This window comes from Peromyscus eremicus, chromosome 8b, assembly GCF_949786415.1.
Source record: "Peromyscus eremicus chromosome 8b, PerEre_H2_v1, whole genome shotgun sequence".
Lineage (NCBI taxonomy): Eukaryota > Metazoa > Chordata > Mammalia > Rodentia > Cricetidae > Peromyscus > Peromyscus eremicus.
The window spans coordinates 1311666-1326642 of NC_081424.1; the positions used below are offsets into that span (position 1 = coordinate 1311666).

General features: G+C 33.8%; 1 protein-coding gene across 3 annotated transcripts in view; it reads right to left on the reverse strand.

Moving 5' to 3' along the window:
* Ascc3 (activating signal cointegrator 1 complex subunit 3) overlaps nt 1-14977 on the reverse strand; it is a 342822-nt gene that overhangs the window by 195054 nt on the left and 132791 nt on the right. For 2 of the 3 annotated variants that reach the window (XM_059272425.1, XM_059272426.1), the window contains exons 11-13: nt 13557-13721; nt 9420-9596; nt 6674-6745 (exon numbers count right to left, since the gene is read on the reverse strand). In XM_059272425.1, the coding sequence (XP_059128408.1) occupies nt 6674-6745; nt 9420-9596; nt 13557-13721 (414 nt within the window). Of the gene's footprint in view, nt 1-6664; nt 6746-9419; nt 9597-13556; nt 13722-14977 lie in introns of those variants that run through there. The other variant, XM_059272427.1, reaches the window with a different exon arrangement.

Sequence of the window (14977 nt, forward strand, 5' to 3'; positions counted from 1 at the left end):
TCCAGAAGCAAATCTTACTTTCTATCTAGCTAACTAGCATTGATCCATAATTAAACCCACACATCTATAATTAATCATGCTTATATACACAATAAAATACTTAGGTAGAAAGGCTTTTAGAAAAGAAATCACATAGAGTTAGAGTTTTCAATCAAAAGTGGGTAGAATACTATGAAGACTTAATGGTCTGTCTGCTTATTAGATAAGGCAAAATGTTGAACTTCACATTCTTCACTTTTCTCAGACAGATGGATACAAACTCATGTATTTAAAATTAACATTTGGAATTTTATACAAAGACAGTTGGTTACAGCAGAGAAACTAACTTCAACCTTAATCATGAGCGAAAAACACAATTCTGCAGCTCTACTGCACTGAGATTCTTTGCTGACCTTCTGAAAGCCAGATATAACACTACAGCAAAGTTAAGGTACCTCTTAAGATGATTTAATTAGGAAAAAAGAAACTTTGAGGGCCAAAAGCATCCTGGAAAGAAATTCCTACACAAGTCTCAGTATCAAAGACTAAAATGACAAACCAAACATTGTAATGGTAAGTCAAGCACTGATGAACTTGTAGAAATTGCTAACTCTAGCTTCCAAAATAAAAACCCATAGCAACTTGTTCTCCAAATACTCACAGTGAAATTGTGGGTGCTGGTGGCATTCAGTAGAATGCTGCCACGTCTCAAGCTAAATGATCACAGATTGATTTCCAAACACAGGAAGAAATGGACAAATGCTTCTGAAAGACTGATACAGTTATAGATTTGCTTTCCCCATAGGTATTCACATACTATAGGAAACACAAAGACGTGAAAAGAATGGAACTCTTGAGTAGTTACATTACAAAAGAACTATTAGCTGTATTATGACTGGTTTAATGTAAGAACCTACAATCTTCCCAGGAGATTTTTGCAAAATGAAGGCTTTATAATACTACCAACACTAAAGGCAAGTGTCAACTAGCAGGGAAAGTTCCAAAGCATTCCTATTTCTAGTCTTCCCCATACCACTAAGAACATGCTGTCTATGAAGATAAAAAAATTCATCACAGTCAAACTACACTATGACAAAGCTCATGAAGATGGCATGTCCCTCACAGCCAATCTCTCTAAATAGAACTTATCCTACTAGAACAAAAATCTAAAAGAACATTGCACGGAACATCCTAAAAACAAAATTTAGATTTAAAGATTTTTAGGCAGAACACACATTTTAATGTTATTATTTCTATTTATGGTTCTTTCATATTTTGAACAATTAAAAATAAAATCAATTAAAGAGATCAAGAAAAATTATAGGGAACTTAAAGTCATGAAATGCATTGAAAATGTAAACATACAGGCCAACAGAAGCCACTCTGTAGGGAATAAGCAGTGATTATTTTAACTCCTCTTTGTGTGTGTGTGTGTGTGTGTGTGTGTGTGTGTGTGTGTGTATACCAAAGGACCACGAGGTCACAGGTTGAAATAAGAAAATGGGGAGGAAGCAATTTTCTAATTGAAAGTAAGTACATGTCCAAACCAAAGCCTAATACCACAGTGAGGAGAAAATATTTGCAAATCAAGAAAAAATTTTCACTATTAAAACACCACTTTGTCTACTATGTCATAAACTGAAAAAAATTAAGGTGGCAAACATACATTGAGTCACAACCTTACACCAAACTACATTGCCAACATCATTTAGAAGAAATCTCATTAGTTTTTAAGATCCTGCATCTTTTAAGCTCTCAGGTCTGTTGTGACCACAAAATGCTTCTATTTACTTGGAGAACAAAGAGTCCTTCCTGTATAGCAAGAAGACAAAATATGGCATTTGTTCTGATTCCATTTTAAGGAATGAACTAAGTAAAAATTTAAGCAGAAAAGCAGCAACTAAATAAACAGAAATTTAATTAAAAAAAAAAAAGTAAGCATCATTTTTAGTAATAGAAAGCTGAAACATTTACAACACTTAGCAATGGAGGAATTAATAATTCTATTATAATTATAATTAATAGCTGTGAAAACTAATCTTCACAGTCAAATTGACTGGATTTAGAATCACGTGGATGCACACATCTGGGAATATCTATGAATGTGACTGCAGAGATGTTTATACTGGGATGGGATGATCCATCCCAAACGTAGGAGGATCCACTCCGGTGAGCTAAGGTTCTCCGAATTAAAGGGGAGAAAGGAGAGAGTCAGAAAGTCCCCTTTCTCTGTTTCCTGGTTAATAACACGAATGAATCAAATCAATACCACAGCCATACCTTTGGTAACATTATGAACTGAATCCCTTTGAGCCACAATAAATTCTTTTATCCTGAAGTTGAATTTCGTTCTCATGCAGCTATGAGACAGGTAACTGACAGAATAACAAACAATGTAGAAGTGTTTCTGTCATAGTGGTATCCTTAACTAGCCATATGACCTTGGGAAGCTGCTTAACATGTCTGAGGCTCATTTTTCCCTATATCCAAAGCAAGTATCTAGGCACATGTCAGATTAAACGTCTGAATAGATTCATATGGCATCTGAAAATTAGAACCGAAACACTCTTTTTTTTCTCTCTTGCAGACAATGAAGTTGTGAAAACCATGTGGATACACTTAAAATCCTTATTATTCATTAAGTAAAAGAGTGAATATAAAATCACACAAGCATTATAATTATAATTTAATAATTGATTATAGCTAATAATCAAAATTAAAACTGCAAGTGTGAAGGGACAAAAGACTAGTAGAAGCTGGGGAGATGGCTTATGATTAAAGTGTTTGTTTGATAAGCAAGAGGATCAGAGCTCAGATCCCTAGAACCCATAAGAACTGAATTAAGTGTGGTAGCCCTCCTGTAATTCTAGTCTCAGAAGGGCAAAATAGGATCCACTTAGCAAGCTGGCTAGCGAGAACAGCCTCATCTGTGAGCTCTGGGCGATTAATAGACCCTACCTCAAAGACTAAGGAGAGATGGATGAAAATTTTCAACATCAACCTTGAAATGCTTCACATATGTGCACACTCATGAATATGTTCCTGCCCATACACACATACACACATGTATATATATATACTCTGTCACACACATATGAGAAGAAAAAAATATTAGTGGGAAATATAAACATGTGGACACACATTAACACATGCATACACACTCTCACATACATATGAAAAGAAAAAATACTGTTGGAAATATATACAAATTATCACTGTATTAAGAAGGTAAAATGGTAAAAAACTAAAAATTATGAAAAGAAACTATGAAATCAACATCACTTCACTTATAATGAAGAAATACACAAAATATATACATTTTAAAAATAAAATTCAAGAAACTCCTAATAGAAGTGTTAATGCGAATCATGCAAAAACAGGAATTGTGAGCATACAGCCTAAACCTGCTTCTGGAGGCCACTGCTGACAGGGCAGAGCTTTCCACTCTACTTATCTGAAGCAGCACAGATCTGGCTGCAATTTCCAATTTGAAAGTTTGTCTGTTGGCTCTCGAACAGCAACTTCACTTACACAATCATCACAGAGCATTTTCAGCTAGACAAGTACAGAAAGTCAACTTTGATTTTACACACTCATGAAGAACTGGCAGTCTTGCTTGTCATGACATGCACACCAAAGGTAGCTGAGTAATTCTTGTCTCCAGCTTCTCCCTTCATAGTGTGAACCTCAATTCCCAGGTTCCTGTGTCTTAGAATCACCAGTGCCTGTCACCTGATGGCTTCCCTGGGTACTCCAGCCAAGTTTTTAACTTCTAATTAGGCACCATAATTATTATAGTTCATGTGAATTTACTAGAATATGAGCCTGCCCTCAGGAACTTTTGCTTTGAGAAGTAAAGCAGTGAGTGAATTTACACTGAAAAGAGTTGGTAGTAAGATCTCATCTGTACTGACTACAGATCTCCAACTCATATCTATACTTTATAAAACATGATTTTTAAGGAGACACATTGGCCTCTAGTAATATGTGAGAACTATGCAAAAAAAAATTCCCTAAAATCCTCCAAAGTACAACATTTATTTGAAATTTTATCCAACAATATAAGAGACAAAGGTTACTTTTCCTAGCATGAGATTATATTCTATTTTTCAAAGAAATATTTTGAATATTGAATATGATCATATTATAAATTAGCATTAATAAATATTTCTGAAGAATCATAAATAGCATGATGATGGCCATAATCTTGGAAAAATAAATGGCTTATAGCCAATGGCCTTAAAATGGCTGTAGTACTAGCAACAAAAGTATTCCTTAGATCACTTAGAACTTACAACTGCATATGTTTTATGTGCATATTTATATATATGGGCATATGTATTTATCTATCTCACTAAAAAATAATTCTACTCTTTGAACCCTATAAAATGATCTGTTCCAATGAGAACCACTCCTGCACTGCATAATAATGTAGCAAATACAATCAGCCCCACTGCATAATGATCGGTAAATTCCTTATCCAAGGGCTCTGTATCATAGATTTAACACATTGCTTATAAGAGATATTTGTAACAAATGCAACCCCACCTGAAAAAAACCCTTCCATCTACAGTGAATTCGAAAGCCTTTCCACCTCAGCCTTACTCTTTAAAAAAATATAGTAGAACAATTATTTGCAGTTTATCATGTAATAGATACTGTATCAAATCTAGAGAAAATTTAAAGTGTGAGGTGTCCATAAATTATAAGCAAATAACCATGCTATTTTAAATGAAAGTCTTGAAAACCTCTTGATTCTGGTATTTTTTATGGTGGGTGTCTAGAACCAGGCCTGTAAAGATGTCAAGGAGTGACTGTATCCATTATCTGGCCAGTAAGTGTTACCAGTGGTAGAAAAGGAAATATTACTTTAATTTCTTTAATTCTAGGGTAACAGGATGTTCTAGTTTTATCTCTGTTGCTCTAATAAAAGACTAAACAAAAGCAATTGGAGGAGGGAATGGTTTATCTGGAAGGTGTCGGCTTCCAGGTGACAATCCATCACTGAGGAATTAGGGCAGAAACCATACTGGAAGACTGCTCACTCTCTGGCTTGCTCATTAGCTCATGTTTATTATATATTTCACATTAATATGTTTACATTTTACTTCTGTTATTTAAAAAAATCTTGAAGCCTTTTTATTTAACACAGAATCTAAATAGATGCAGACACAAAATAGCTAATACATTAAATGACAAGAACACAACCAATATATTACTTTTTTTGAACAGGACTTCATTTATCTCTGTCAACTATGCATAACAGTATATACCTCAGAAGATGCTGAGAGAATTTAGTAAATGTAAGACAATATTATCATTTTCAGGTATTAATTAAGAGCTTAGAAAAAGGATTACTTTAAAATAATCAGGGATTCTTGATTTTCTATTTAAAAGCAGTTATGATAAAATTAAAACTTTATAGTTAAAAACAGAACTGAGGATGCAATGCAGTTCAGTTGGTGGAGTGATTTGTCTAACACTCATTTGATCCTGGGTTAGATCCCCAGGAATGGTGACACCATGCCTGTGATTCAGCACTTGTGAGATATACGCAAGGAGGATCAGAAATGAAAGGGTATCGTTGGCTACATGAGACCTTGTCTCAAAACAATAAAAAGCAAAATAGGACAATAAATAAAAATAAACAAGGAATGAGGACCATAAAACAGACTAAGATAAACAAACAATCAAGCAAGCATTCTTAAGACCAATAACATTCTATTAAAATTAGAGAAAAACAAATTTTGAAAGCTCTTCTTTAAAAAAGATAATATATTTAAAGGGTGTTCACTGGTTGGCATCTATTCCTGTTCTCAGGCCCAGGTTAGTTTAACTTTTCTCATATACAGAAGCTGCAATACGATTCAGTCTTGGGGTTAAAGGATTCTTTTGTACACAAAACTATGTTTTCTTTTTGCAATAGACCAAGACTAATGGAGAAAAACCACAACCAATCAAAACGCTGAGTTGTGGAGCCCAGTCCCAATGGACAAATTTACAAAACACTCCAGCACCTAAGGCTCAGGGAATATGACAGAAGAGGGGGCAGGAAAACCATAAAAGCTTACCCAAATAACAAGAACAAAAAATGGATAACAGTTAATTTTTATATAATATCATTTCATGTTTTCTTTAAAGAATTTTGGGACAATTGAGATGTTAATAAAAACAAAACTGATTAATTCTTTCTCTTTCCATGCCTGACTCCCCACAGATCTCAATACCTCAAACACAATAGTCATGTGGTCTACCATTGAGCCATACCCCAGACTCAAATGCTCAACTTCCAAACAAAATTAAGTAATACAAAAATCTACTACATATATATTTCAAATATACTTCATGAAAACAGTGAGAATGACATCATGAAAAACCTTAATATATAAAAATATGAATGTGAATTGAGTTTTGAGAGGTTTGTGCTTTTTAAAATGATTTAAAAAACAGAAATGTAAAGGCCAAACTTTTTCTTAAACACTTAATAAAATAGCAAACAAAATATCATGACCTATCAATAGTAGTATAACAATATCACTTAAGAATATTTATATGACTCATACAGTTACCCATTAGACTAAAACAATTATGAAATAAATCTTAATCTTGGAATTCAGGAAAAGTTTTAAGTGAAGATCGAAAAATCTACAGTTGTCCATGAAGCATTTTCTAGAAACAATATAAGTCAGTGTACCTGGTGTCCAGCCTTTACTTGTTTCCAAACGCTTTCATAGCACACTTCATCCATGTTATTCAACTGTTGCATCTTAAAGATTTTAAAACATGAAAATTATTAAATGAGACAATGAAACACTTTCAAATTACAAATGAAACTTTGCCAATTATATTACAAAAACCTTTCAGACTAATTACAGCACAGAAGCAACAAATGAAATGTAAGTATCTAACACAGAACAAACCAAGGAAAATTAAAAACACAAAGTACTTCAACCATGGTTTCAGAGTATAAAGAACGCTGAGGTTTGAAAAGTTAGTATCTTTGTGGGTGATACCAGCTAGCTACAGATATGTTAGAATAGATTTTAAAGTTTTCTACTTCCCCTAAAAACTTCATTCCTCAGGCTATTTTTTTCCTGTCTCATTCCATGAACCATATAGCTTTCATATATGTCTGAAAATTGAAAGAATACAGGTTGTATGACAAAGAAAATCCTAAGGAAAGAAATTAATTCACTGCTTCAATGGTGTAAAACATTAAAAATTGGAAAACTTATGAGTAACAATCTGTGGCTAAGTAGGATAAAATTATCACAGGGTAAACAGTCCCATCAGTGACTTGGAAAACAAATCTAACCTCTTCTATCCCCAAGCTAAATCCCAACATTTTCAGTGTACTTTGGATTGGGTTCATTTCAAATTGGAAACACCATCTTACCATTTCTGATATTCCAGAATAACAACTGGATCATATCTTGAGTTTCTGAATGAAATTCTCAGTAGCTGGTTACAAAACAACTTAACTATACCCTGGTGAAATCTTCACACTAACCAACTATGTATTTCAAATTAACATTAAACTAATAAGTTCTAGTAATACAAAAATCTGTAACTATAACAAACGAACTATTCACACTATGATATGTAAATTCCTCTAATTGCCAAACTTCTAAATATTCAAAAAAATCACATCAGTTCTTCATCCAACATGTGTTTTGTGAGTATACTGCTGGCACAATGCTATGAAAAACACTTTGAATTTAATTAACTATAAGTGATTTACCAATCTGAATGATGTAATTGAAAGAAAATAAGATTTTAGATGGCTTTCATGCATTTGAAATATTTAAAAAGTATCTGTGACTGTAATTTACTCTAAGTTAAGCTGCAAGTCAAGAAAAAAATCTGAAATATGTCTCCATTCATCTAAATGATATTTTGAAATGAACTAAATGATAAACTATATATTTAAAAAATGATGGGAAAACAAATAGCAAGTTTTTACAGCACTCCAAATCACTTGAAGTAATTAATGAAAGCCAAATATGCATGTCACAGTTATTATCATAACAAACTATTCTTTTTCTTTTCTAATAATCTAAAAAGAATCCCTACTATTAGAAGGTAGCTTGTTGAGATTTTCTTTGGCATGTGTATAAAGGTGAAGTGTGTGTGCAAGCTAGCATGTTCATTCGTGTGTGTATTTTTATGTATGTGCATGTAGAAGTCTGAGGATGACACCAGGTATCTTCCTGATTATATGTATCTCCACTGTATATACCGAGGCAGGGTCTCCTATGTGTCTGTTCCAGCTAGTCAGCTTGTTTGGGGCTATCACCAGTCTCTGCCTCCTGTGTAACTGGATTAAAGGCACGACACCAGGCTTACCTGGCATTTATGTGGGTGTAGACACTAGCTTGCAGCAAGCCCTTTACCCACTGAGCCACGTGTCCAGCCCTAATACCTGACCTTTCCACCATGTTGCTGCTGCACATTATTTGTTCTAATAACAATAACTGAATACTGGAGCCAGAAAGATTGTTTAGTGATTAAGGTTCTTAGTGGTTCACTGTTCTTGTTGAGGACCCAAGTTTAATTCTCAGCACCACTGTGACTCCAGATCTGGGATGATCCAACAACCCTGGCCTCCTCAGGCTCGGGCACTCGGCGGCACGTAATTAAGTATTATAAAAAACATTTACTGAGTATTCTTCCAACATTCCAACAGTATGAGGCAAAAATGGCTGTTTTAAGAAAAAACTTATTTTTAGAAAACAATGTAATTAATGAAGGGCCAAGTTTGACCAAACATTATTCAATTCCAATCTGTTCTCTTTTATAAAAAGAGGTCAAAAGGACTGTGATTATCCTAAAGCTATTTCTTCTAAGGAGGAATAAGAATTGAACAGAATAATTTTTAAGTAAAGTTTTACTACATGGTTATAAAACTGGAATAAGAAATACTAATAGTACAAATGGCATATGGTGGTACCATTAAAGGAATGACTATTTTTAAATCACTATAGAGAATGCTAGAAATATTCTTTATATACATAGTTAATGTAATAATTAAAACCTATTTTCTTAAGCACAACTCTCCCCCATTGGTTACTACCATGAAATCACTTTTGAATCTGAAAGCCTTATTCCTTATTTTAAATGAACATTATATCAAATATATATTACTGATTTAATTAGCTTTTATTTTACAATGTCCTTCAATTAAATAAAAATAACTCTGTGAAACTTTTAACAGCTGAAAATACAAAACACATGTTGTTAATACTGTAAGCTACCATAAGAACCCTTCTGCAGGAAGAGTTCTACCACCTAAACTGAGAAGTGTGCCTGATTGTTTGAAGCCATACGTGTATGCTACGAAAGTAGCACTTGGTAGTATTTAATCTCGATTCAAAAGCAAGTATTCAAAAGCAAGCCAACAAAAATATTTCTTTTAACAGTCTATTAAAACAAGCTCTTACCTTATTTGCACTTTTAATACCTAAAAATGTCTGTCCAAGAGGTACGGGTCGAAAACGGCCATCAAAATAAAAAAGTCCAATGTAAGGGTTAACATGCAAAAATGTAGCAACATCAAGGTAGTTGGGTAAGGTTGCAGACAGCCCGAGAATTCTTATCATACTCTGTGTGGATTCAACCTGTATGGGTAATTTCAATCGAAAGTTATTTAATTAAATAAGATTTATGTAAATTAACCAAAAGGACCATCATGTATCCTATCCATATGAGCTGCTAAAAACTATAGTACAGCAAATGGATGTGAGGTCAGAGAGTCAACAGAAGGTCTTTTCATATAAATCTCTACACATAATAGATGTAGGCCTTGGATATGTGACTCAGTGGTAGAACACTTGCCTAACAAGCATAAGACCATGTATTTAATCCCCTACACACACACACACACACACACACACACACACACACCACACGTACGCATACACACATCATATTCTTTACCTACTATCATTAAAACTCATGGAATTGACACTAAATAGCTACAAAAGGTTTGTAACAATGAGAAAATACAATAAATTTCAAAAACTGGGGCTGGAAACTTAGTTCCTTGGTGGAGGGCTGACCTGGTATGCATCAGGCCTTGGGTTTGGTCATTGGTATTACCTAAATAAATAGATAAATAAAATTCCATGAATCAAAAATTTTAAAAAGGTCATATTCTGATTGTATTCTAATATTGTAATATACATAAAACACTAAAACCAAAGGATGGCCAAAGACGTCCATATACTTGATAATTAAGACACATTCACTATAAGGCTATGATGTTATTATCAAAGTAAACATTGATAAATTTTTTCAGTCTTGGAGATTCAGTGAAATAAGCAAACAAGCTATTGTGATCACTTCATGGTTCCAGAACCATCCAGCCACCTACACTGGGTGACTGCATGATCCATCATAATTAGGTGATGCAGTAGTTAGTTTGGCACAGGCTCACACCTGTAGAGACTACTTGAAGCATAAATGGGAGAATCAAATCTAGATGGAGCAGGGTGGAAATTGTTGCACACACATACAGAGAAAGAGATATATAGGAATTTGGTTTCACTAAAGTAATCTTATATAAAACAGTAAAAACAAATTAAATTTGACCCAAATTAAAGAATTCCAAACATCACACAGAGTAATGAAACATGTATTGCTGAGTACTACAAAAACCTGTTTTGCAGATTCTTCTTTATCTTTAGCCCAGAAACTAGAGAATTAACTTTTTTGGGTGGTAGGGAGACATGCTGATAATAGAACTCAAGACTTTCCAGAGTAAACTTTTCTGAAAACTATCTCATGAAGTCTAAGCTTGTACAGTCGTCTCCTTGTGGAACAAAGTTAAGAAGCAATATTAGTTTAATATTGTTAAGTACAACAATTTATAATCACTTACATATCTATCTTATCTCCCCATGATGTCAAGTGTGCTGTGAATGCAATTCCTAATCTACAATGTAATTTCTGACCATAAACAGAAGCTACACCGCGCTGACACAGCTCCCTGTATCATTCACATTACCAGGAATCATGGCTGCATATGATGTGAAACACTACCATCTACTGGGAACCTCTGGTAAGCACAAGGAACAAACAGAAATGTGCTTTTTAATACAAATAGTAATGAGCACTACATTAGCACTTTGGTAAGACATGAGATTCAAAGATACATTTATATCAAGGACATTAAAATCTAGTGATAAATACAGAAAATAAAAATGAGTTGTACCTAGCTGTATGATAAAGATTGATAAATGCTAAAAACATGCAAAGTGCAAGCAGAGGAAACAGACATGTGTATAATTTACTATAAGAAACTCTTCATACAGCAGTATGTAAAACTTACTCCTTTATTTCAGACATTGCCTTTTAGCATGTAGGAAACAGAATGATGATTTTAAATATACAAGAAGTATGTGACATGTTCAAACGAACAGTGTGTTTTTAATAAATATTTGCACAAAATGACCAAGAATGAAGTAGTTGCATAACTTGCATTTAGAAGCCTTAATTAATTGCACACAGGAAAAACCCCCACTTCACCTCAAGTAAGTTTGGGTTAATAATGTGCTATAAAGAAATAGGGAAAAATAAAATAGTTTCAAATGGCTAGAACCCACAGTAGCTGACAGATTTTGTATAAGTTAAAGTGAGATGACCAGACTTTAATAATTTTTAATATCTGGAAGTTTTTCTTAGGACTATAAATGAGAAAAGTATGAGAAACAACTGAAAAATGGTAACATTATGAGGATGACAAGGGAAGCGTAGAATATGTTATATGTTCTCTGAAACAAACCATGTGTAGTAAAACAACCCACATGATGCAGCATATGCAGCCATAGGAAGGACTGATAACAATGCCACTTTCCATTTCCTGCTGCTGTAAGAAGCTAGAGTCAGGCTAGTTAAATTCCGTGCCAACACATAACCACACTCCTCTAACAAATGTATAAATATTACTTGGTCTCTACACCTCTACAATTGTAAGAAAGCCCTTATCTGTGGAATAGTTTACGTTGATGGACTCTCAAGGTGAATAGCTGAAAATAAATGTGGACTGTATGGATTCATGCGTCATGGCTTCCTGGAAAAGTTACCAATTCTCTAATATCAAAGCATAAATTAAAAAAAAAGAAATCAGAATAAAAATCATTCTCTCTGATGTAAAAGACCTTGGATGTAAAATCTGGAGCAGAAAACAGGGGCTGGAGGAAGAGAGGTTGTGCAGAGAGCAGCAGTTACAGACCTTTCGTGGGTCTTCTGGGTCGTAACTACACGTGTCGTTGAAGTTATGCATTAGATATTATCTGATTTGATAAATCACACTGAAAATTTCAAGTCTTTTTACTTTTTGTAGGTGTATTCATGTGTGTACATTTATAATTTATATACTGACACGTTAAAATGTGACAGTCATAAATACTCCTCCAAACCCATCTTCACTGTAAAAACCACACTGGAGCTTCCTGCAACTGCTCTCACAGACATGCACCTCACTCTATGCCAAGAACTTTATTTTACTGACTACTAAATTCATAGTACTTGGAAGTGTTTAGCCAGTACATGGTCTGAATTTAATAAAGTTCATTAAATGACACAATGAATGAATGTAAATATATATTGCACACTTTTTCTTCCCATAAGTGTTGCTTTCCAAGGGTAAATATTTAGGATATAAAAATACTAAGGCAAATGTGAGTCTTAGAGAATATAGACATTTCAAGGATGAAAGTAAGAGATCATCAAGAAATCATCAAGAAATCCTGAAGAAAAAAAAAGCAAATAAGCAGATATAAAAAAGAAAATGAAGTAGAATTAGAACACAGGAAGGGAACCAGTGGCAATAAGGAAGGAGGTGATAATTGTGAGCAATGCAACCATAATTATGTTCAAAGAACTTTATGTATACATATAAGACACCATAATAAAACCCATTACTTGATACAACTAGTACACACTAATAAAACAAAGTTCAAGTGGAGAGTCAAGATAGGGTGTATCATGGAGCCACAGGTAAGGAGCTCGAATCTAAAAGATGGTTTGATAAGCAGTATCAAATATCAATATTTAGTAATATCAGAAGTTTAAAATAAAGGCTCAAGAATAACCTTTTAGTAACTGGTGAGCCTGTAAAAACATTTTATTTATGCTTATGTTCAAGCAATCAACATCCCATCATAGATGGAAAACAAAAGTGATGGGGCCAATACAGATCAGTATTTCCAGAAGTTAAGTAGAAAAATAAAACTTGGTGAAGCATTTGAAGGAAATTTTTTTAGTGAAGTTAAATGCAACTTTTAAGCTGAAGAGAAAGTGCCCTTGAACAGGAAAAGTTAAGACAGAAAACAAAAAAGGAGCAATTTATAGAGTGAAGAGATTGGTGTCCAAGGGAAGGGCAAGGGACTTGAGAGGAAAAGGGTGTAATGACAGCTATGATACTGATGGTGGCAGAAGAGACTGGGTGTCTCTTAGGGAAAGGAAAAAAGTTCAAACTTCAGCGAAAAGAACTGGGGTGTAAGTAGGAGGAAGCTGGAATGGACAAAAGTGAGACAGAGGCCAGTGAAGCTTGTAAGTTGATAACTGCCTCTTACCTGTCGTAAGGTCCTTGCAACTATGCTTTCCAGAACTGGGCCCCGGTCTTCATGAAGCAAGTGAACTTCATCAAGAATCAGGAGTTTTACAATTTGAGAAAGAGCAACATCCCCAACACTCTTTCTTGTTACTACATCCCATTTTTCTGGTGTGGTCACGAGCATCTAAAAGAAATACAAACAAACAAAAATAGAGAAAAAGTCACAAAGATTAATTATCAATTATATCAATAAAAAATACTTTTGGATGCTTCCATACAGCTCAAATAAAAAATGTTTAAAATATCCCAGGATGTCAACTTGTTCACTAAGGACAGCAGTCAATTCAAAAGTATATTTCTCCAAGCATATTTTAGACAATTATTTAAAGCTGAGTATATTTGTCTGGCAAATTATAGGTGAATCATAAAAATGTCTCATAATGAGAGCAATGCTGTTAAAGTAGCACATGTCAGAAATAATGCTTATCTGAAAAGAGACAAGAAAGGGTAGAAAATTTAAGAGGAAATAAAATTAAAAATCAGGCTTTACTCTAGCATGCCATCAGTGTTAAGGCTCTTCAGATATGGAATATGCTACTATTGATATTAAGTTCAAAAAACTGTTGTTTAGTATCTGCTATAGATAAACTACTTTATGCATTAAATATTTATACATCATTTATAAAATTTAGTTGACACACACAACAGTAGGAGATCAGGGACTCAAAGCAGGACATAGGTCAGAGTATTCACGTAAGCTTCACAGTAGACATCTGACATTATATAATGAATTGTTTGCATCTTTTAAAAGCATATTAGGACAGAAAAAAAAAACTTCTTCCACTGTAATGATGTCATATTAGGAAATACATCTGCACCTGAATAATTCAAAGAATAAATGAGGTAATCTATCAAAACCAAAACTTCTCTTCCCAATAGGTGACATCACAGAAACTGGTGACAGTAAGTCATTCAATTGTGCTTTCCTTTGCAAGAGTTAACTGTTCTTATTATCTTAATATGCTTCTACTTCAGCTCTGATGTCACTATAAGTGATGGATGCCAATATTATTTTAGACTGCAAATGACGAATATGATCTAACAAATGCAAAGTACAAACTCAACAATATGACCTAATGTACCATTACAGATGGCATTGTTATCATTTTGAAATGAACTGTGGCAACTGAATAATTTTAGTTTTCTTTTACAAAAATATCAATTAGCCCATAGAAATGAAACAGACCAAGCAATGCAAATCTAAAGCATGCAGTACTACAAATTCTATAACTAAAGCAGTTCTTCCAACCTAAAACCATAGCACATCAAAATACAAAGAAACTACTTTATTATCTGTACTAAGAGCTACAAACTATACTATTCAAATATAATGGACCCCAAATCTGGCAATGTACCTCACCATGAACTTAGATGACTCTA